General features: G+C 44.0%; 1 protein-coding gene and 1 pseudogene across 1 annotated transcript; one reads left to right on the top strand and one right to left on the bottom strand.

Moving 5' to 3' along the window:
* Positions 1-666: 666 nt before the first annotated feature.
* LOC113833925 lies at positions 667-816 on the bottom strand (annotated as a pseudogene).
* Positions 817-4,337: 3,521 nt separating this feature from the next.
* Pla2g2a (phospholipase A2 group IIA) lies at positions 4,338-6,474 on the top strand. The gene is made up of 4 exons (XM_035438888.1): positions 4,338-4,381; positions 4,591-4,735; positions 5,063-5,172; positions 6,073-6,474. Exons 1-4 carry the CDS (start codon positions 4,339-4,341, stop codon positions 6,213-6,215), a joined length of 441 nt encoding a protein of 146 aa, XP_035294779.1. The 5' UTR covers position 4,338; the 3' UTR covers positions 6,216-6,474.
* The last annotated feature ends 17,299 nt before the right edge of the window (positions 6,475-23,773 follow it).

Here is a 23,773-nt window from a genome sequence, read left to right as displayed (position 1 = left end):
AGAAATGCCTGTTCTACATCTGTTGAGATGGCCGGACGGCTTTTGCTTCTCCCTCTCCCTTGACACACAATGCAATTTTTTCATCAATTTGCAGACACCAAACCATCCTTGTATACTGGGGATGAATCCCACTTGGTCCTGGGTGTGACCTTCTTAACCTACGGTTGCATCTTGTTTGTTAGGATGTTGCTGAGGATTTTTTGAGTCTGTTCATCAGAGAACAAATTTGGGTCTTCATCCCCCTCAACCAGCATGGGCTTCCCATTTGAGCAGGCGTCTTGTCCTGTTCAAAGATGTTCAACAGTTTAGGGTAGACATCTGCAGAATACAACTATGTGGCCAGAATTCTGAGAAAAAGTGCTGAAGAAATAAGAAATGCCATCTGGTGTCATGGGGCCACCAGGATGTATGGGGTGGGAGGCAGCTTCTGCCTATTGTGTAGTAAGTGCTCCAGAGCCTGAAAGGTTGACCCAAAGGGGGATGGTCCACCCCAGCTGATGAAGTCTCTGAAGGGGACTAGATCTCTCTGAACCTTGATGTAGGCTTCACATCAGCTGTTCAGGGGAGGATCTGGACTGAAAGGCAAGCAGGATCTGGCAGGAAGCTTTGGAGGGTGCATTACTTCGTTGCAGCTTTCTTTTCTTTTTCTTTCTTTCTTTCATTTTTATGGGAGAGCATAAACACTCCCCCACCACCACAAATTATAGTCAAGATTCCCGCATTTGGGAAACTCTCAGGGATCAGTACATCCAGGGTGCCATGCCATCATGAGAAACCCGCCATCATGATCCTGGTGTCTCCCCACCAGGGAAGTATTCACTGCGGCCTCATAATAACAGTACAGTCCCCCCAAATGAGTAGTCTAAACGATGCAAAACAGAAAGACCCAAAACTGGGGTGACATGAGAAGGAAACCTTTCATCCTGATCTAGTTATTTTGTCCTTCCTGCTAGCACAGCCAGGAAGCTCCACACACCACTGATAATGCCAGAACTGCCCACAGAGATGATGGGTTTTTTTGTTTTTGTTTTTTTTTTCTAATGACATCTCAACCGAAAACATTAAAGACAAATTAAACCATGCCTACTTAGGATCAAAGTGATTTCTAACCTTGATTTTTAGCACTTCTTATTCCCATCAGCACCTGTTATAAATCCACTTTACAACTTTGTTCATAAAAGGAAATTCTTTGACCTCTCAACTTGCTGTGAATTACACAGAGAGATGGAAATTAGAAACACATGGGGCCAAGGAGTGACTGTCCCCTGAGAAGCCCATGCCCACACTTGAGGATGCCTCAGTCTTCCCCTGGGTGCCTCTCTATTAAGTTCTGTGCTGAAGGTCTATGCTTTAGGAGTCCTTCAATGAGCCCTGCTTATTGCTGGCCTGGCCTGATATGCTTCCATGGCAGAGCCAGGAATTCAGCTTCATCTGAGTACAAGGCACTAAGAGGGGCAGGGAACTCCCCAGGCTACACTTCCTGAAGTGCTGACTCCACCTACCTCCCTGCTGACAGAAGTAGCAGAAATTGATTGGCTCAGGGCTTTGAGGCAGAGACCAGAGGAGCCCAGATGGTTGGGTCCTTGTGAGGGCTCAGAGAGAGTCTGTCCAGGACTCTCCTGCCTTCTGTGCTTTGCAGGCATCTTGTGCTCATTGAGTAGTAGAAATGTCACCCTGTGAACACCTCTCTGAACCCACATGTCCCCTTGGTGTAAAGACATCAAGGTATATAGGTCTAATGACCTCATCTTTACTATTCATATCTGTAATGACCTTATTTCCAAATAGGGTCATAGTTTAAGGTTTCAAGGCTTGAACAGCAAGTGAGGTCAGGAAAAGGGGACACCATTCAACCAATGACACATTGGAAGAAAATCTGCCTTTTAATAAATGGAGTAAACCTGAATTTTCAGGAAGACATCTGCTTGAATGGCTCATAGTATAAACTACATAATGATGCAATGATCTTGTTTATCAAATACTAAATAGAAAAATACTTTACTTCTTACTCACACTAGATTCTCTCTCTAAGTGTACCAGAATGTTCCAGAATAGCTATCCTCCATTCCACCACTTAGTGTCCCAGAGCTGCTTCCACCCTCATGATCTTCCAAGAGAAACATAGATAGGACATGAGTTGCATCTGATTTGGGGTTTGTCCCAGCCTGGGTATGACACATTGAGCTCATGTTCATGTCTAATCAGGTCTATGATACCCATCTGCCGTTGGCTGGAAAGAGGGAGAAACAAGCAGAGCGCCTTGGTATCCCATAGCTTCTACTGTAGGGATGTCTGAAGGACTGGTGTCTTATGATTTACTTAAAGCCATAAGGCAACCGAAGCCTTATTCTTAGCAGAGGTTGGGGGGTAGTATTTACATTAGGAACTAAGGGTCTTGAATCACTGTATCCCGGAAGCCTGGAGAATAGAGGCATCATGAACCCAGGGAGCATTTAGAAGCCTAGTGCCAAACAGGTGAGAATGAGGAGGGACAGTGGTGGCGTGGAAAAAATCAAGAAGAGCAGCTGGATTTTTCCAGGTTTAAAACTTCATAAGGGACTGGTGAGGTGGTTCAGTCTGCAAAGTGCTTGCCTTGCAGTCCCAAGGACTTGAGTTCAAATCCCCAGAACCCATGGAGAGAAGCCAGATGTGACAGCACTCATTTGTCATCCCAGTGCTGGGGAGGGGAAGGTGACCAGATTCCTGAGACTGCCTGGGCTGCCAGACTGGCTTACTTTGTGAAGTCCAGGTCAATGAGAGGCCCTGTCTCAAAAAGCAAGGTGGGCAGCCCCTGAAGAACAATATCCAAGGTTGTCTTCTAAACTCCACACTCAAGCACACACACATGCACACATGTATATGCACACACACATGTATACGCGCACACACAGAGCTGCACACACACGCACCTGCGTGCACAGGAACAACCGCAGTTACACAACACGGAGAAGAAAGTCATCTGGGATGAGAGGGGGAGGAGCATGGAGGGAGGAAAAGAGAATCTGGAGGTGCTGGGCAGTGGGGGGCACAGAATCCACCCCACCCACTCCTTCCCATGCTAGACTGCACTGTGGGGACCCCAAGAACTGAACCCCTGCATTGTTCTCATCACCCTCCAGAAGTCTGTGCAGCCTTGAACCTTCACAGAGGCTTAGCATGGACCTTCTGAAACCCACTGCAGGGAGGATGGATGAAATGAACAAACACTCTTGAATCAATGTCCCCTTTCCTATGCCCAAATGTCACAGTTGATCAGGAGAAAGGAACATTGCAAACACTCTCACTCCCACCGCTGGACAAAGTCCTTGCCCACTCCTGGATGTGGCTGCTGGGAGGTGGCCTGTTGGTCACACCCAGATTGGATTATGGAAAGTTCCTCCTCCAGGAACTGAGCCGTTTTCTCAGCAGCTGGGGAGGTTTCAAAATCAGCAGGAATTTATGTCAACCCATGGCACGAAGGACTTTACAGCACTCACAAATGTCCTGTAAGATTATAAGGGGGGAAAGAGGGGATTTCCAAGGGCATTGGGTATGCCTATCTATGAGGCCATTATTTGCCACGCCCAGCTCTTCATCCCTGTGTCTCACCAACCCCAACCATGGAGGAGTAGCTATTTAAGGGCAGTTGGACTTCAGGAAAAACAAGACAGAACCTTGAACAAGAAACTGCAGCATCATCTGAGAGGTAAATGCCCTGAAACTCCTGCCCTGTGGCTACATTTGAGTGGTTGTGTAGGAGAATGTACGCATGTGTGTGCATATGGACATGCGTGTGGAAGTGAGCCCCCGTCATGTAAACATGTACTAGGCAGTATTTGTGTGCAAGTATGTTGTATGGGTTTGTGAAGGTGCTGAGGGAGAATTCAAGAGCATGTGTGTATCCATGTGATCTACACAGGGTTAGAAAGGCTTCCAAAGAGAATGTGCAGTTTTAGCTGGGGACAAGGACATTGGGAAATAGACTCCATAGGTGGAATTCCCAAGCCTTGAATCTAATGGAAGGATGCAGGTGGAGTATCTAAAGAGGAGAGGCATTGCCTTCAACCTCCCAAATTTGTGGAGTCTCTCAAGATGAATGAAGGGTACTATGTGTATCCCAGCATCATTGCTGTATGAGAAAGCATGCCACAGAGCCAGGAAGGGACAAGAGGTGACTTTCGTGATGCGCTGTCAGAAGCCACTCTGTATGCACTCTGTGACTTAGCCCCATGTAAGAGCACTTCTGTGCTCCAGGGTTGCTAAATCAGACAGCAGGGCAGGGCCTGGGGCAGAGGCTGAGACTCCTGGGAGGAAATGCCCAGGCCAGGCCCTCTGCCTTGTTCTTCACAGACTGACAACATGAAGGTCCTCCTGCTGCTAGCAGCCTTGATCATGGCCTTTGGTAAGAGCTGACTCTGAACTCAGCAGGGTGGGGGGTAATCTGAGAAGAGAGGCACCCCATCCTCCAGCTTTACTAACCATTGCCCCAGCCCTCTCACAGTGGGAAGAGGAAGGCACCCTCTGTGGGGAGAAGGCAGTAGAGAGATGCCAATGCAGAGGAGGGGTCCAGGCTCACTGCCCTTTGCCAGCCATTTCTCCATTTCCTTTCAGGCTCAATCCAGATCCAAGGAAGCATTGTTGAGTTTGGGCAAATGATCCTGTTTAAGACAGGAAAGAGACCTGACACCAGCTATGCCTTCTATGGTTGCCACTGTGGCGTGGGTGGCAAAGGAACCCCCAAAGATGCTACAGATCGGTGAAGACACCCTCTCTTTTATTCACTCTGGCTGGGATGGGACTAGGACAGAGTTGGTACCTGCTGCCTCAGCGCCCTGGTGGGGACAGGACTAGGACAGACCTGGTAGCCTCTGCCTCAGCGCCCTGGTGGGGACAGGACTAGGACAGACCTGGTAGCCTCTGCCTCAGTGCCCTGGTGAATCCCTGCCAGCAAAATAGTCAGCACAATGGGAACTCTGCTCTAGAGTTTGAGTCTACTCAGGGTCAAAGGTCAAGGGAAGTACTGAGGCACCAGGACTTCAGGGCTGTGAGAAGGCAGCCTCAACAGGATGTGTCCCCCAACCAGGTGCTGTGTGGCTCATGACTGTTGCTACTACCGTCTGGAGAAAAAGGGCTGTGGCACAAAATTTCTGACCTACAAGTTCAGCGCCCGAGGGGGCAAAATCACCTGCTCTGGTAAGAAAGACCCCAAGATGCCTGCAAGCTTCCCTCAGGTGTTTTTTTGAGCACACAAATGCTGGGCAGTTTGATGGAGCAGAAGGGGAATTTATCCCTGCATTAAGACCTTCACACAAGTCTCCAATGGGAAGGCAGAAAGAACCTTTGCACACCTGAGGCTTGAGGTGGATCCTGCAAGAGTCAGGGAGGCACACAGTGAGAGAGGAAGGTTGGGCCATCCCCCAAACAAGGCTCAGCATGGGCAAAGGGTCAAAGTGAACCACACTGTGCTGCCCAATGGACACCTGAGGATGAGTTTCAGCAGTGAGACAAGGAAGGGACAAGGTCAAGCCAGGTCGTCCTGAACATTGTCTAGAGGTTTGTGGACCACAGCAGCAGGGACCAATTATTTGACAAAACAGCAAGAAAGACTTTGCAAAAAGAGGGCTCACCCAAGGCCAGTGAAGCTGGGATTCTTCACACAGCAGGTCTGTTAGCAAAGGGAGTGGGGCAGAGATGAGCTCAGTTGGCACAGTGTGAGCCTAGCACACAAGAGTCCCTGGGCTCTATCCCTAGCACTGTATACACTGGGCATGATTTAGCATGCCTGGAATCCCAGAGCTGAGGACGTGGAGGCAGGAAGATCAGAAGTTCGAGGCCATCCTCACCTACAAAGAGTTCAAGCCCAGGCTGAGCTACATGAGACCCTGTCTTTAAAAACAAAAACAAAAACAAAACAGTCATAAACTAGAAGAGGGTGTCTAGGAAGCGAGGCCAACCTTTGGCAATGCCATGCTTGGCTGCTGTGTCCCCATCAGATGAGGTTCCGTCTTCCTTGTCTCAGAACAGGCCAGTCCCCACAAGCAGCCATGGAATATTAGCAACCATCAGCTCAGTGTCTATTTTCCCTAATTTCAGCAAACCAGAACTCCTGTAGGAAACAGCTGTGCCAGTGCGATAAAGCCGCCGCTGAATGTTTCGCCCGGAACCGGAAAAGCTACAGTTTGAAGTACCAATTCTATCCCAACAAGTTTTGTAGTGGAAAGTCACCTAAGTGCTGAGACAGCTGCCGTCTTTTATATCTGGATACATTGTTTACGCTAGTAACCCCCCCACCCCCGCCGGCAGACCAGCCAAGTTCCCCCAATGATAAACACCCCTCTCCCACCCTAGAGGCATGGTAGGGGCCCTCCTGTCATGACCCAGAATGAGCCACCAAAGCCTGATGGGTTAGGCTGATCTTTCCCCAACACTCGTCTACCTTGAACTGACAGATTGCTCATGCCCACTTCCCCTTTGTCACCAAACTTCCTGCCTCAAAGTACCAAAGAGAGACTTGGAAAGGTCTTAGAAATAAAGTAATTTTTCAATGACCATGTGTGTTCTCTTAATGTGAAGTGAGACTGATGTATAAAGCATGTAAAAGCTAAAGGTACAGGTTTTGGAGCAGAGGAGATCACTCAGTTCATAAAGCGCTTAGCATGCAAGCATGAAGTCCTGTGTTCAATCCCCAGGACCCACAATACATAAAGCACACACTTGTTAGCAATCCTAGAGTTGGGGAAACAAAGACAGGTGGATCCCTGGGGCTCCCTGGCTAGCTAGCCTATTTGAACCAGCAAGTTCCAGGCCGCAAAGAGACCCTGCCTCAAAACTAACATCCATGGCGTCCTGAGGTCCTACACCTGAGCTTGATCTACAACCACCACACATAAATGTGCATACATATATGCATGTATGTGTGGGCACATGCTCAGACACAAGCACACACATGCACACAGAAGAACAGACTTCCGGGTCAGTCTAGCTGGCTCCAACCATAAGTACCCCACCACTTAAGCCCTGATTCTCTTATTCAAGGGGAGAGACCCTTGTTGGAGCCTCTGCTAGGGTTTGTTTGGGAATTAAGAGGGGAAACAGAAGTCAAGCAGTGTTTGAACACTATAGCTGCCATCCCTGTCAAAGGCAGGCCTCTATCCCCCCTCCCCAGGCCAGAGCCATTTTTCCTGGCCTGTCTGGGGCATGTGGAGGCCTAAGCTGGCAGAATAAAGCAGAGTTCTCCTGTCAAGGTGCCACGACTTTGAACTAAAAGAAAACAGAAATTGTAGAAGACGGCATCTTGTGCCTACACGCCTGACACAGATCTACTCCCAGAAGACTGCCAGAGCCACGGCGTGTGCAAAGCTGGCCACCTGGCAAAAATAGACTCCTGTGCCACCCACACTTGTCAAACTGAGAAGCTTTGCACAGATCCTTAAAACGCCCTGACAGCTCCTCAGATTCTCTTTGCCTGTGAAAGAGCAGTCAGAAACCAGCGAGAGCCCCCAATTCTGGGTAGGTCCTTGGGACCAGGGTCGATAAGTAAACACTCCCAGTCATTTGTGTCTGTTGTTCCCTCTGCCTATATTGAATCTGATAACCTTTACACTTATATCAAGATAAAGACAAACAAATTTTAAAAAATTGAAACCCTGGCCAACCCCCAGATGAAAGTTTCTCTTTTGACATTTTGGCCAATTGAAGAAACAATATTCAATTCCCCCCACAACCAAATAGTGATCTTACAACTTACAACAACTCCTTGGGAACCCAGGCACCTAAGGCACCCTTCTCTGAAATGAAAGCTTGGGACGGGAGCCTTGGAATGAGAGCTTCATGAAGTTGTTCTGCCCTTTCAAGTCACCCTGATGCCGAGGTCTGATCCTTGTGCAATAGTAAGATCTCTGGCATGAAAAATCAGTTTCTTCTGCCACGCCCACACAGAGACTGCCAACCACCTTTCAAAACTCACCCCCCAAAATGCTTCCTGCCCAAACTGAAGAGTCAAGCAAACCATCCAAGCAAAACAAACAAAAAAAAATGATTGGGATGAGCATGGGGCAGGGGTAAGGGACGTTGGCGGGCCATAAAGATGGTTTAGTGGATAAAAATATTTATTAAACAAGCCTGCCAACCCCAGTTTGATCCCTAGAACTGCCACAGTGGAATGGGAGAAAGTTGTCCTCTGACCAACATGTGTGCAGTGGCAGGCACCTGTGTGCTCATACTCATGCATCATATGTATTGACATAAATAATATATATGCTATATATATAGTAATCCAATTAATCTTAAGAGGCAATTATTATTGTTATTGAATTCAGGATGCTTTGGCAGTGTGTTATCCTCTAGTGCTGGCTAACATGTAAACTGAGTGAGTTCCAGGAAAACCAGATCTATATGGAGAAATTGTGTCTCAGGAGAATAAAAGAAAGCCACCCTCACTGTGCGAACTGGACAGAAGCTAGACTCAATCCAGCAGACAATGCCTGTGTATATTGACCACTAATTGACATGGGAAGACCCATCTTCATTGTGGTACTAGGGAGCATTCTTTGTTCTCTTCTTGTGACTGCCTCATGCTCCTGGAGCCTTGATATCCCCACCAACAATGAACTTACCTTGAACTGGGAGCCAGAGCACACACCTTCTCTCCTGAGATAACTCTGTCAAGACTACAAAAGGAAAAGAAACTAAGACAGACACCGAGAGGCTAACCCGCTGTGTTCCGTTACACTGGGACTACAGGCATGCTCCCTCATGCCCAGCAAGCAGGCCTGTATCCGTAATTACATTCTTTATAATTAGCGTTTATACTCATGGGCTTTCAGATGGTTCCTTGCCCTTGCCTTGAGCAGCTGACACTTTCCCTGATCTGGAAGGACCGAATCAGATGCTCTGTGCTTTCCAGTCAATGTCCTATCCTCCTGGTGACTGTCACTCTGGGTAGGGGGCAGAGGGATAATAGACCATCCTTTTCTTTATCCCCTTGCTGCCACCGTACATGGGTACTTTGCTCAGCACCTTGTCAACAAGCACCTGAATCGGCAGCACTCACTGAGACGCTCGTCCCGAGGCATGACCTGCCACCCAGGAATAAGGACATGAGAACAGGAAGGAATGAACTTGAAGGTCAGGACACAGCCTGCATTGTTCTCACGTTTCTCACCAAGAGTGATTTGGGACAGTTGTCACTGTGACAGAAATGGAGATGTCCTAGGCAGACACTTGTGCCCTGCTCTTCAATGAAGGTCCCCAAAAGGTGGAATTTCCCCGGTGGCTCAGCCTGGTTCCTTAGGGCTGCCAGGTCCCGGCTTCTGACCCTAAGGGCTCTGGAGACATCCTCACACCCCTGGAGCTTCATCACCTCAGAATCAAGGAGGAAAACAGAAGAAAAACACAGTCTAGAAAGTTCTCTAGCTGGGTGCAGTAGCTTAAACCTGTAATTCTAGCACTCAGAGACTGAGGAGGAGCCTGAACCTGAGACCAGCCTAGGCTACAGAATGAGAGAAAGGAAAAGAAACAGCTTCCTCCAGCCCCGCCCACTCCGACCCTGCTCATCCTCTGCCTCAGGACCCACAGGCTCACTCCCCAGAACTGCACCCCGTGGTCCAGGTTGTCCCCAGCTTCCTTCAAGGCTTGGCATAGGATCTTTCAATATTTCCTCAGATCCAAGCTCTTCTCTCAGGCCTGTCATTCTGCCAGACTGATTTTGGCAAAGGAGCCAGGAGCCTCTGTTAATTTGCAGTCTTGGCACACAAAAAGAGGGGTGTGGTGTACAGTGCAGGATCGTGTGTATAATTTAAAAGTACACACAGTTACACAAACACTGAATCCCTTTCAAGGAACCAAGCATCTAAATAAAATAGGTGGCTCCAGTGGTGGAGCGAGGGTGAGAGAGGAAAAGGAATGCAATACAGAAAAACCGTGTCTTCCACCAGCCAGTGAGAAGAGCTTGCTGTGACGAGAGACCACTTCTCTGATCTTTCAGTATTTACCTCGATATCTGAGTCCAGGTTTTTATTATTAAGACCAATTAGAATTCGTGCACATCTGGCACCCAATGTGGGGCACAAACTCATGAAAATGCTGCTTGCCTGTGTATTTGCAGACACTGGCACATGCCTGTGCTCCATGTGGGTGGTGCCAAAGGAGTTACCACCCCCCAGCCGAGTTAGCCTCTCTTTTTTCCTAATCCTCTAAGCAAGTTTGGGATTTTTCTGTTGTAGCCTCTCTGCAGCAAACTCCACAGGCATTCAGCCTCCAAACATTGGGGGAGTTAGCTGCATTAGCAAGTTCCCCTTGTAGTCAGTCAGCTCTTTAAGCTTCTTTACTCCCATTGGCTGTGGGCTTTCCCTGGACCCTTTTCTCAGGCTGCTGCCAAGCAAGGTAGCTGCTTTGAAAGCCACTCAGGCTTCCACTGTTCCAGGTAGTAGCAGTCAGCCTCACATTTCACCATCATCAGAATCATCATTCATTTTTGGCAGATTTGGTGAGACAATTGTAAATTCTTAAAGGGAGGAATTAGCTAAAAGACAGAGTTATTTCCCATATTAAAATAGGAATCAGTGATACAATGGAGGGAGTCAGGTCTCTGTGTGATAATATGCTGAGCAGTTTGAAAATGGACAATTAGATGAGAAGGTAACTAGTTTAGATGATTGACTTACACAATGTCAATCATAAACACTACCAGTTTTATCATTTTTGTTTTATCACTAAAAATGTTGATTATTATGAGTGCTAAGATATAAGTTTTAGAAAAACTTAATAAATCAGATCATAGAGATATTCAGACCCAGACAGCGGAACTTTAAAAGGAACCAATTTTGGCATTGCATTATAAAGTTAGAGAGGAACAGCCTAAGGTTTTCAAGCAAACAACTTCAATTTATTCAGTAACCTTACAGGAATTGCCAAATGATAGATATCTCTAAGGCTGTGTAAGAGCTGATTTGATCCTGTGGAAATGATAGATTTCAGGAAGTGATAGTCTCGTATGGCATGCATTCACCTTTTGTGAAGCAGATGTGAAACTTGTGGTCAACTTGTAATGGAATTATCCCTCAAGACTTGAGTCTTGGTTACAGCAGTCTTGGAGCCTGGTCCTCAATTACAATGAAGGGCCCGGTGGAAACATAAGGCTAAGACCATTGAACAATGAAGTGTGGCAGTCTCCCACAACCAACTTCCTAAAGAGGGAGATTATGTTAATGTACAAAGGCAATCTCTATATGATGACCAGATGCTGGCTTCATCCTCCCAGCAGCTTTGACTGCTTGGGACAGAATTGAAAAAGTAGGAAAGAAAATTGAGTCATTTACTAAAGTTATACAGGGCCCAAAAGAAAATGTCACTGATTTCTTACAAGGATTGACTTCAACAGTATATAGAATAATATCAACTTCAGAAGCTAGAAAAATAATAATTGAATATCTGGCTTTTGAAAATGCTAATGCACATGCAAAAGGGTAATTAGGTTTTTAAGGGCAAGATCAGCACCCTTGGAGGAATAGATCCAAGATACTATCAATATTGAATTTCAAAATGATGATGATGCTTGGATAGGAGAGGTGATTTCTAGAGATTTGAAAAAAATCAAAACGTTAAATGTTTCAATTTTAGTAAGCAAGGTCACCTAAATGGACTGTAAATAAGGCTTTCTTAGATGCGATGTTTTTTCTAAGCATAATCCAAACAGAATGCCCTCCTTTCTGGATCATGCAGAGTGTATGGCAAAGGAAGGAATTGAACCAATGAATGTGGATCAACGAGGTAACCCTTTGCATCAGGAAATTCCTTGATGGCCTCTTTTCAGGCTGCATGTCAAATTCAGTTCATTTGTTTCCAGGAACTGTGAAGGAGACTCCTTCCCAGAGCAATTAAAGAACCTAATGCCTGTTGTAAGAAACCATACTGCTCTGAATGATAGAACAGCTATAGAAGAAAAAACAAAAACATTCAGGAGAAACTGTAAAGCACATATTTTGTCAAACTTCTGTAAATGATCCAAGACCAAAATTAAAAAAATATAAATAAATGACATCATTATTAAAGGTCTTATAAACACATGTTTAGATATAACAATAATTGCACCAAAATCTTGGCATCCAAATTGGCCTCTACAGGAGGCAAATGTTCAGCTTTTGGGGATTGGTTTAACAAAGCACAAGATGGCCAGAAAGACAGAAGGGAAAATTAAAGCTATATGTAGCTAACATAACAACGAACTTGTGAGGATGTGATTTATTACAGCAATGGAACACTCAGATTAGCATTCCTCCAATCTTAGAAACAAAGCATAAATTAATGTGTGTTTCTGGGGAAAACATTAGAAGGTATTATAAAGAACAGTCACTGATCATTCAGGTTGTACAAGAACAGGGTACAACAGCTGCTGATCTTTCAAAGGCACCAATAATCCTACATTTAAATTGGTTGACAGACAAACATATATGGATTGAGCAATGGCTTTTAATATCAGAGAAACTGCAGGTCTTAGAACAGCTGGTACAAGACCAGCTAAATGCTCAGCATATTGAAAAATCAATCAGCCCTTGGAATTCTCCTACATTTGTTATTAAAAAAGAAATCTGGAAAATGGAGAATGGTAACACATCTAATAGCTGTTAATAAGGTGATACAGCCAATGGATCTCTACAGTCTGGACTTTCTTTGCTTTCTTTATTACCAAAAGGATGGCCTTTTATACTTATTGATTTAAAAAATTGTTCCTTTGCTATACCTTCACAAGAAAAAGACAGAGAAAAATTTGCCTTTCTGTTGCCTACTGATAATTCTCAGCCTGTTAAGAGATATCAATGGAAGGTTCTCCCATAGGGAATGTTAAATAGTCCCACCCTGTGCCAATAGTTTGCATGGCAGTTGTTAGAAATAATACTTAAGCAATTTCCTCAATCTATTGTTTACCATTACATGGATGGCATCTTATTAGCTGATTCAAATGCAGACACTTTAGAAATAATGAAGAAGTAAAGAAAATTTTGCCTTGTTGGGGATGACAAATTGCTCCTGAAAAAATACAAAGTGGAGATTCTGTTAATTATTTAGGATATAAAATAGGTCTACAAAAATTCAGTCCCAGAAGGTGCAGATCAGGTAAGATCAATTGTGGAATCTTAATGTCTTTCAAAGACTACTGGGAGGCATTTCCAATCTACAGCCCACTATTGAGGAAAAAAAAAAATGATGACCTGGGTAATGTGTTCCAAACATTAAATGGTGGCACGGACTTAAATAGTCTAAGAGAATTATCACCTGAATCTGAGAGAGAATTGGCTTTGATGGAAAAAAAATTACAGGATGCTCATGTGGATCATTTAGATACAGAGGTTGATTGCATTCTGGTTATTTTCCCCTCTATACATTCCCCTACAGAAATACTAGTGCAGAGGGAAGATGTTATCTTAGAATGGATCTTTTTACCACATAAACAGAGTAAAAAATTAAAAACTTATGTGGAAAAAGGTCTGACTTGATTCTAAGAGCAAAATTGAGACCTGGTCAATTAGCAGGAATAGACACAGCAGAAATTATAGTACCTTTTACTAATGATGAAACTGACAAATTATGGGCAAAAGGTGAACCTTGGAAAAAAGCTTGCAGTAATTTTTGGGGAGAGATTAACAGCAATTATCCCAAAGGCAATAGAATTCAACTTATAAAGAGAACTAACTGGGTCCTTCAGGAAACACCAGTATCTGGAGCCCCTACATTCTATACTGATGCAAATGAATCAGGAAAGGCAGGTTACAAATCAGAAAATTTAAGTAAAGTGGCTCAAAGTCCTTATGGTTCTGTCCAAAAATCAGAATTATATGTTTTTCTCATGGTATTAATGGATTTGATAGAAACTCTTAACATAACTACTGATTCACAATATGCAGAAAGAGTTGCTTTGCATGTTGAAACTGCTGAATTTACACCAGATGATACAGAATTGACTTTATTATTTATTCATTTACAAGAAATAATCAGGAATAGGAATCATCCAAAATATAAAACAAATATCAGATCCCATGCAGGTCTACCAGGCCCTCTAGCACAAGGTAATGAAGAAATTGATCAACTATTGATTGCAAATGCGCTAGAGGCCTTAGAATTTAATTTAAAGAAATCACAACATTAGCTAAGGTTTGAAAAAAGATTTTTCTATCATTTGACAACAAGCTAAAGTCTCCTACTTGCTTTTTGTACAACCAAACTCCACTACCTGCAGGAAGTAATCCAAAGGATCCTCAAAATAATGAAATCTAGCAGATGGATGTGTTCCACTTGGAAAATTAAAATATGTGCACTACACCATTGATACCTATTCAGTTTAAGATTTCAATGGGCAACTGCTTTGAGTTCTGAAAAGGCTGATTCTGTAATCACACATTTGTTAGAAGTTACGGCCATCATGGGAATACCTGTACAAATTAAGACTGACAGTGCTCCAGCATATGTCTATAAGAAAATGAAAAAGGGTTTTTGGTTTTTTTTTTTTTTTTTTTTGCTTATTGCAACATAAAGCATATTGCAGATACACCACACAATCCACAGGGCAAGCAGTTATAGAAAGACCAAATTGAACTCTAAAGGATATGCTAAATAAACGAAAGGGGTAATAAAGACCTCCAGAAATAGATTGCATAATGCTTTATTGACTTTGAATTTTCTAAATGCTAATGAGAAAGTAATGACAACTGCAAATAGACATTGGTTAGCAGAAAAAAAAACTGCTGAATTAAATCAGCCTTAATACTTTAAAGATGTGCTGACCTCAGAATGCAACCAGGATATGTGTTATGTTGAGGAAGGGGTTTTGCTTTTGTTTCCACAGGAGAAGAAAAGCTATGGATGCCATCAACATTGATAAATGTTTAATTTGAACAGGAGAGACCTCTTGATCAGAAGAGGTGATAGTTCATCACACAGCTTGACCGTTCAATCTAAACTTAGCTATATGACTAACAAATGCTTCTCATTTGATCAGAGAAAACTTTCCAAAAAGGAAACTCCCCAAAGTCAGGGTGGGGGAAGGGTTTTGGTTTTGTCTTTTCAGGAGAATGAAGGCATCCAGCTAATGAAGCTAAGCCATTGCACAAATGAGACATCTGGAGCAAAAGGACAAATCGTCCCGGAAAAAAATCTCAAGAAAAAGAGTAAATTGGCCTAATGGTATGTTACATCTTTAACAGTATAAAATTTCATAAATCTTCCCAAATGTTTGTTTCTGCTGTTCTCAACAGACATATAATGCAAATGCTCTTTCTGTAGTCCAGTCCCATTAAAAATTAAAGCAGGCTTTGGAGTTGGAGTGTGGCTCTCTCCTTTTCTAAACCCAAACATGCTTATTAAAGTAAAATCCCAAATCTCTGTTTCATGTCAGAAAAGCCACCTGATATATGACAGAAGAAAACCCAAAATTTAGGGACTATTTTATTGCCACTAATCTCATATCTTTGGTTTATTTTGACTCTTTAATAGCTTTTCTTAAGGTATAAATATTATCTCAAATTTATAAGATTAGCATATATATATTTTAAACTTTCTATAATATTAATGGTCATATAGAGTACAAACTAATTCTTGAAAGGGGCTTCATTTAGCATTCTGTACATGATTTTGGATTTGAATGTTGCTGTCTGGTGGGCTAGCTTCCAGTAGCACAGGGCCTTGACGGGAATCCACGGAGTCAGAGAGCCTAGACTTTTCTATCTGAGGGGGATTACAGAAAAAGGCACTCACAAAAACTCTGGATGATTTTCATCTTTATTCTCAATCTCTTTATTTACTCTCTCTCACCTCATGTTTTTTTTCACAGCTTTTATACCCCAACAGAATCTTCTAGGCAGAACAAGAGTCAAAACAATTGCATTCCATTTCTCAAGTGAATGGTTATAGGTAAAAACATATTTTTCATCTCCCTCATGTGATTAAACCTTTTATGTATTACAGGTGAAAAACAAATTATCCCAAGAACCCACATACATTCATACCCAAGCAACTTGTTATAGATTAACCATGTGGGCAAGCAAGGTGTTCTTGTCAGGTCTTACACTGGCAGGCTGCATTTTGCAGTTAAAAAGAAAGGGCCAATTACTGTGTTACTTTTCTTGAAAGGTAATCTTATAAGGAATCTTAAAGGAATCACAAACCTAAGCTTTTATATATGAAAAAGAGTCAGTTAGCTCTACTTTAAATCTTTAGGGTACATATCCATTCATTAATGGTTTCATTTTTTATTTCCAGTGATTGGGGCAGAAATGGACATAAGAAATTAATCATCACCTTTGGTCATCAACCAAACCTAGCAAGGAGAGTATGTCAGCCAGTAATAGTCGTGCTGCTTTGTTCTTGTTCCCTGACCTTAAAGAGTTCCTCACTCAACTATGTGTCTTTCTAAAACTTTAGATTGTCTTCTTGAGTTTTTCACTTCAAAGATACTTAACAAAAACATCTTAGTCTAACTTTGTTGTTTTCAAAGCTTTGTTTCAGCTGTGATGCACTCTGAGACCTGGGAACATATCTCCTGACATTAAGATTAGAAGCATTTAAAGTAGCTGAGCTACTGGGACTCAATTGTTAATTCTTAACCTGAGCTGTAATCCATGAAGCTCCTTAGGTGAAACTCACAGACCCTGGCTGTGAAGCATATCCTTGTATTTACTTTTATTCACCAAAACTCTGTATAAGCTGTCATTATTATCAAATTAGGGTTTCAAGTTGTTACTGGTAATGGTCAGAAAAAAAGCTGAACAAAGGAGTTTAGATTCAGCGTTCTTGTTTTGAAAAATAAAGAAAAGGATATAGATATAATGGGATAAAAGGGTAGATTATTGAATGTACTCTGGAAAGAAAAAAATGGAGGATATAGATATGATAAGATAAAAAGGTAGATTATTGAATCTACTTTTAGAAGTAACCACTCGTTTTAAATATTTTACATTGGATTTGACTTTTGAATATTGTATACAACTTTTATATTGGTTCAAATTTGAGATTAATTTTTAAAAAACATACTGTACATGCATTTCTAATCTTGTTCAAGGTATTGTACCTATACAGATCCTTTAACAATGTAATGTAAATTTCTAGCCCTTGAAAGTTATTATTACCAACAGTTTACAATAATAAGGAAAGGCAGGTTACTAATTAGTCACCTATTATAATCAAACTTGTAGTCATATTAGGTATATTTTCAAGGTCAAATAGAAATATAGTTTAGAAAGACAGGCTGTCTCCCAAGACTTCAGAGATCTACAGAATGAGACATTTAAGATATATTAGTAACATATGGCTCTTTTTTATGACAATGAGACATGTCTGCTCCTGACAGCACTGATTTACTTCAGAGAAGATGATGGACATCAAAGAAACTCACATGGAGTTCACTCCTTTATAGTAAAAGTAGCCACTGGACAAGAAAGTGCTCTTGCCTTGGCTGCTGACAGTACGCTGTCCAAAGTGGACAAACAGAAGACAAAATAAAGTGACTGCCAAAGCTTAGCCAACACAAGGAGGGACGGTCCTTCAAAAATCCTGCTTCACAGAAAAGTCTATCGAATATTACAGAGCTGAAGATGGATGCTCCAACATGGCAGAGGAACCTTGGGTGACTGTCAGGCAGCCAGCTGTTTCTGTTATTTCTAACATTTTTTGAAGTCTCCTGGGCTCTTTTGAGGGGATTCAGGACACTCCTGGTACAGCCATTGCCCACCGGCTCATCCTGTGTTCCTTCAGTGGTAGCCATAAGCTGGCTTCTTCTTCTTCCTTGGAAGCTTTTCCACCCACAACCTGCTCCGGCATCAGCGGTCCATCAAGTACAGGCACATCCCTTGTGTTTCTGGCCTTTCAGGCTTCCCCAACCACCACTGTGTGTCTGTCTTCATTTCTGGCAACAATTTAACAAACAAAGTTACAAACTTGATGGCTTAAAATAACATTAATACTCTCACAAAGTCCATGATCTGCTTTGCTGTGTACAAATCAAGGTGTAAGCAGGACGTGATTCTTCGGGAGGTTCTGGGAGGAGAGTCATGCCGTTGCCTCTCTGGCATCCTCCATCTGCAGATCCAGAAGTGTGGCATCTTGTTTCAGTGGCAATGCCACTTTCTTCCCCTGTGGAAAAACCTCCCTTTGCCTCCATCCTGTAATAATAGACACTGTGGCTCCATGCAGGATTCACCTTGTCAATCCAGGATAATCTCTTCATTGTGCCTTCCTTACTTTCCTCACTCCTGCTTCTTCCTGTGCTGCCACAGTCACCTGGTTGCGGGGATCAGGTCCTGGACATCTTGGGTACCACCTGGGCATCTTCAGAGTCACAACCCTCCTGCGGGGCCTTTGACACCCAAGAAGGTAGGTTTCTCTACAGCCTTGCCCCTTCCCACATCTCTCATGATCCTAGGACACTGGGAGACTGTGCCTGCTGAGAGTTTTCCTAGGAGGGGCTGAGAGCCCAGGGCCCTGATGGGTGGGAGCCTTGTCTCAACTGTGTTCCTCCCACCAGCTCTACCGTGTCCTGTTATAAACCTTCCTCCTTGAAGCCTTCATCTTCACCAGTCCACACAACAGAGACTCTGCTCTTGCTGGCTAAAGCATCGATCTTGAAATCTCCTCTCCCGAGCAGCCCTGATGCCTTCTCCACACATCTGGCCCCCACTGTTTCTGTCCCCACAGAAAAAGCATCCCAACTGACTGAGGCACCAGCCTTGGCCTTCTGCTTACAGGTTGGCCACTGTGCTAGAGAGCCCCTGGGCCATCTCTGGGAGTGTTTTCCTATTTGAGCATGGTGGAGGTCTACTCAGCCCTTCCCAAGTTCTCTAAAGCACACTTTCTCTTAGCCTTTCCACGCACCCAACTCCAGCCTTCCTCTGACCCCTGTGTTGGAAGCCTGAACTCCATACAGTCCTGGCTTCTCAGGAGCTCCACACAGGCAGCCAGGCAGCCATCTTGGCAGGTCAGTGCCTCTTCACTCACCTCTGAGTGGAGCACTTATAGGGTGAATAAATCCCCTTCATGAAGCTATTGACATCGTCTCTTGGCACAAATGACCTTGGTTGCATCTTCTTTCCTCAGAATGGTAAGGAAAATGAAGAAGAGCACATAGCCTGTCTTCTGGCAGCTAGCTTCTTGGCTCTGCTTCCAGACGACCCCCTTCCAGGGAGCAGCAAGATGGGAGTCGATTTCAGGAAGTCAATAAGGAGTTGTTAACATTTTTCTCCTGATGAAAGAATGGAGACAGGATAAGGAACTTGTTCTACAGTTCATTTTAAAGATCTAGTTTATTTTAATTGGTATATATGTGCGTCTATCTGTGTCTTTGTATGTGCACATTTGTGTGTGTGAGAGTGCCTGCAGAGGTCAAAAGATGGTGTTGGATCCCAAGGTTGTCTTTGACAACAAGCAGCTGTGTTTGCTGTGTGGCTTCTTCAAGCTCTCAGGGGAGTGTTCACAGTAGCTGGGTTTTTAGTATTTTATTCAGGGCAGCCAGGGCACCAGGAAAGGGTCTAACAACTGTCAATCAAAGCATCAAACCACCTCAGTCTCCCAGCATTGCAGCTTGTTAAAAGAAATGAAAAAAAAAAAAAGAAATCTTACATTAAAAACACCATTAACACTAACAGTGGTTCAATAGCATCTTCCAGTGCTTAACTCCTGCCTGGAACTCTGAGAGAACAGTGGGCCCCTTAATCTCTTTCATTTCCTCTGCAAACACCAGTCTAGGGAACTTTTATCCAAGGCTAGCTCAAGGCGGGGCTTCTCAGAGCCCCTGACATGAGGAAAGGTCTCCACTGCAGTGAATACTCATGACTTGTAGTAAGGACTGACCTATGACTTCTGTCTGCTTCCATGTCTGGATTCCATGCTAGGAGGCTGTGATAGGGAAGCAAGGATGTGGGTTCAGGGTCTCGGGAATCTTCTCTAGTTCTGTGGTCAATGCATGGGAACCTGATAGATGTCTAAATAGTCATTGGAAAGGTGACCAGCAAGTTAGTCATTTGGCTGTGTGGTTTCTCTGACTACAATTGTTGGTTAGGAGACCATAAAGAGACCCAGACAATGGTGGCATCAAATAACTATGTTTTAAAAGAAATAGTAAGTCAGGCGGTGGTGGCACATGCCTTTAATTCTAGCAGAGGATCTCTGTGAGTTCAAGGCCAGCCTGGTCTACAGAGTGAGTTCCAGAACAGTCAGGGTTACACAGAGAAACCCTATCTTTACCCCCACCCCTCAAAAGAAATAATAAAATGGTATTATCTGAGCCAAGTACAAGTGAGTGGGGTCTTGGAAACACAGACTCAAGTTACCCGGATGGCAAACTCTTCTACCCACAACGAGGCTGCCTTACTTCAGCTTGGCCAGATATGCAGCAGCCAGTGGGGTCATGAGGCAGGCTGACTGTGGAGACATGGGCAGTCTTCCAGTTCAGATGCTGGTCTTTCACGAGTTCAGAAAATCTCTGCCTAGAGTCACACATTGTCGCATTCTTAGATTGTGGTTTGCTACAGCCAGAAGAATGTCAAGCTTGGTGTACATTCTAAGCTTTGTATCCAGTGGGCAGTGTGTGTGTGTGTGTGTGTGTGTGTGTGTGTGTGTGTGTGTGTGTGTGTGTGTGTGTGTGTGTGTGTTGCATGTTGCCTGGCCTGCATGTGCCTGTGGATGTCAATCGCATGTGTGCAAGTCCATGTGGAGGCCAGACACCTCAGGCACCGCTCGGGCTTTGTTCACCTTCTTTTGAGACAAACTCTTTCACTGACCTGCAGCCCCTCATACATCCCTAGGACTGGCTTATAGGCATAAGCCACATATCCGGTTCCTTTCCCCATATCAATTATGTCTATTCATGGTTACTGTATTTATATGGGAAACTACAAACAAAGCAAGCTCAGTTGAGATGATCATGGCATACTGCGTGGGCGGACCTACACAGGCAAACAGACAAGCTCAAGGTTATTTTTAAGCACAGATCAGCACTTGGTAAAGGTTGAACTGCAGCAGCCCAGCTTCCATGTATGCCTTTGGGTTCCAGGAATTGAACTCAAGACCTCACGCTTGTAGAGTAAGTTCTTAACTGACTGACCTATTTCCCTAGCCTCCCCAATAACCCACGATGACTCTGGCTTCATCTTATTTAAAATTTATTTATTCATTATACATACAGTGTTCTCTCTGCATGGATGCCTGCACACCAGAATAGGGCACAAAATCTCATTACAGATGGTTGTGAGCCACCTTGTGGTTTCTGGGAATTGAACTCGGGACCTCTGGAAGAGCAGTCAGTGCTCCTGAGGTATCTCTCCAACCAAGACTTTGGCTTCTTGATCTCTCCAGAGTCACAGGGCTCCAATGAACATACTTACTTCAAGCCTCAAAGCATGGCTATGGCCTCTTAGGAACACTTCATTCCACCGGTATGATAGGGTGAGGTCAGTGTCCACAGACTGGAGCAGGATCACGGGGATCCGGCTCCTGGACCTGAGTCCATAGAAAGCCTTGGTGAAAATGGTGTTCATGGGTCAGGGTGACATTGTGACGAGGCAGGTGGCTGAGCTCGGGAGAGAGCAGATAAAGAGTGGAGGGTGAACAAAGAGGCTTATTTTTTTTTTGAGGAAGTTCTATTGTGAATAGGAGAAGAGAGAGAATGGAAGGCTGCTGGGAGATTATTTTTAGTCTGAGTCGGATAATCGAGGGTGCTGGATGATAGAACTCAGAGTTAAGATTACTGGTTCTTTAAGGCTTTCTCTCTCATACCAGGGCTCCTCCAATTCAAGGATAGTATCCTCTCAATGTTGGATTGGGTTATATACCTCAGAGGAGGCTGTCTCCTCATCACACTAAAAGTCCCTGGAGGACAGTCTAGGTCTCCCTCAGAATAAGTGGCCGCTGGCTACAGGGACTATGTCTTGACTGAGAGGTCCTGATGCAATGCATTGTCTTCATTGCTCTGGAGGCCCTAGAGCAGCAGTTTGCAACCTGTGGGTCATGATCCCTTTGAGGATTCAATGACCTTTTCACAGAGGTCAAATAAAACCATCAGAAATGCACACAATGATTCAAAACAGTAGCAAAATTACAATTATGAAGCTGCAATGAAAATTATTTGATGGTTGGCGGTTTCCACAACACGAGGAACTGTATTAAAGGGCGGCAGCATTAGGAAGGTTGAGGACCACTGACCTAGACACAAAGGCCAAGTCCTCCCTTTTCTCGACAGATCCACAATGTATCCAGTGTTGATCTCCAGGCACCTCTGTCCTTGCCCTGTGTCTATTTCTCTGGCTTTAAAGGGTGACTTCTGCCGGAAAGCTGCCTAGGATCCTGATGGGGATGTAACTTGCTGTTTCCTTGACAACTGCAGCACCTACAATAGGACTGCTATAGTGTGACTGTCAGTGGCCCATGGGCTCATGTTTTGAATGCTGTGCTCAGCTGGTGGTGCTATTTTGGCATTCGATCTTGAGGAGGCAGGGATGAGCTGACAGAAAGAAGTCACTTTGATGGGCTATGAAGGGGGAACACTCCCCATCTCCTGCTTCCGCCTCTGCATCCTGGTCCTCTATGGTGTGAACAGTCTGCCTTATACCCCTGACACCATGAACTGAGATTCTCTCCACTATGGACCCATACCCTCTGAAACCATGAGTGAAGAGAAGTCTTCCTTCCTTCAGGCTGCCCATAATGTCATGCATTCTGTCGCAGAGACATAGAAACAATACAAAACCATTGACAGCCAAGCCACCTCCTGGGTAAAAACCTGGTTCCCCAATCCCAAGTGACTTTTTCACTCCAATAAAAATACATCATTCTATGATAGCTGTAATGAGTATGTCCCCCATAGGCTCATGTATTGAAGACTTGGTCTCCAGTGTGTTTGGGGAGGTTATGGAGCCTTTAGGAGGTGCAGCCTTGCTTAAGGAAATGTGTCACTGGGGGTGGGCTTTGATGCCTGATAGCCTCACCCCATTCCCCCGCCCCTCTCTCTGTCTCCCTACTTCCTGCGTGTCTTTCCTGCCATGATGGACTCTTTCCTTCCGGAACTGTAAATCATGATATTTTATCACAGTAACATCAAAGTAACTAATATATTATTGTGTGATCAGTACCACATACTTAAGTTATTATCCTCACAATTTATATAATTAAAAACATGTAGAGGACTAGAGAGATGGCTCAGAAGTTAAGAACTGTCTGGTCTTTTAGAGAATTTGGGTTCAATTCCCAGGTCGTATGGCATCTCACAACTGTCTGTAACTCTAGACCTGGGAGTATGATGCCCTCTTCTGGCCCCCTTGGCCACCAGGAGGCATGCATGTGGTACATATACCCACATACAGGCAAAGCACCACACACATAAATGCTTGTTAGAAACAGCATAGAGAACACACTCCTGATTTGTTCAGAACATGAATTACTTTTTTTATACCACGAGGAAGAATTCAGACATGAAGAGTCTTCTAGTATATTATTTTATATAGGCCATTCTAAAGCAAGCAAAGTAACAGGATGAATATTCCAGAAATAGTGCCTTTCTGTGTGCGAAGGGTTTAACTGTGGCTCTCCCCCCATTTATATGGTCAAGTCTCTACCCCCACCTTTTCAGACTATGACTGTGCCATGTGATCCCAGCAGTTGTGGGTGGAGGCAGGAGGATCAGGAATTCCAAGTTCATCCTTAGTTACATAGTGACTTTGAGGGCAGCCTGAGTGACTTGAGATGTTGTCTGAAAAAAACACATGACTGTGTTTGGAGTTAGGGCTTTAAATAATGACTGAGTTAAAATGAGGCCATT

The sequence above is a fragment of the Cricetulus griseus genome, chromosome 2, assembly GCF_003668045.3.
Source record: "Cricetulus griseus strain 17A/GY chromosome 2, alternate assembly CriGri-PICRH-1.0, whole genome shotgun sequence".
In the NCBI taxonomy this organism is placed as follows: domain Eukaryota; kingdom Metazoa; phylum Chordata; class Mammalia; order Rodentia; family Cricetidae; genus Cricetulus; species Cricetulus griseus.
This window is presented reverse-complemented; position numbering and strand designations above follow the sequence as displayed.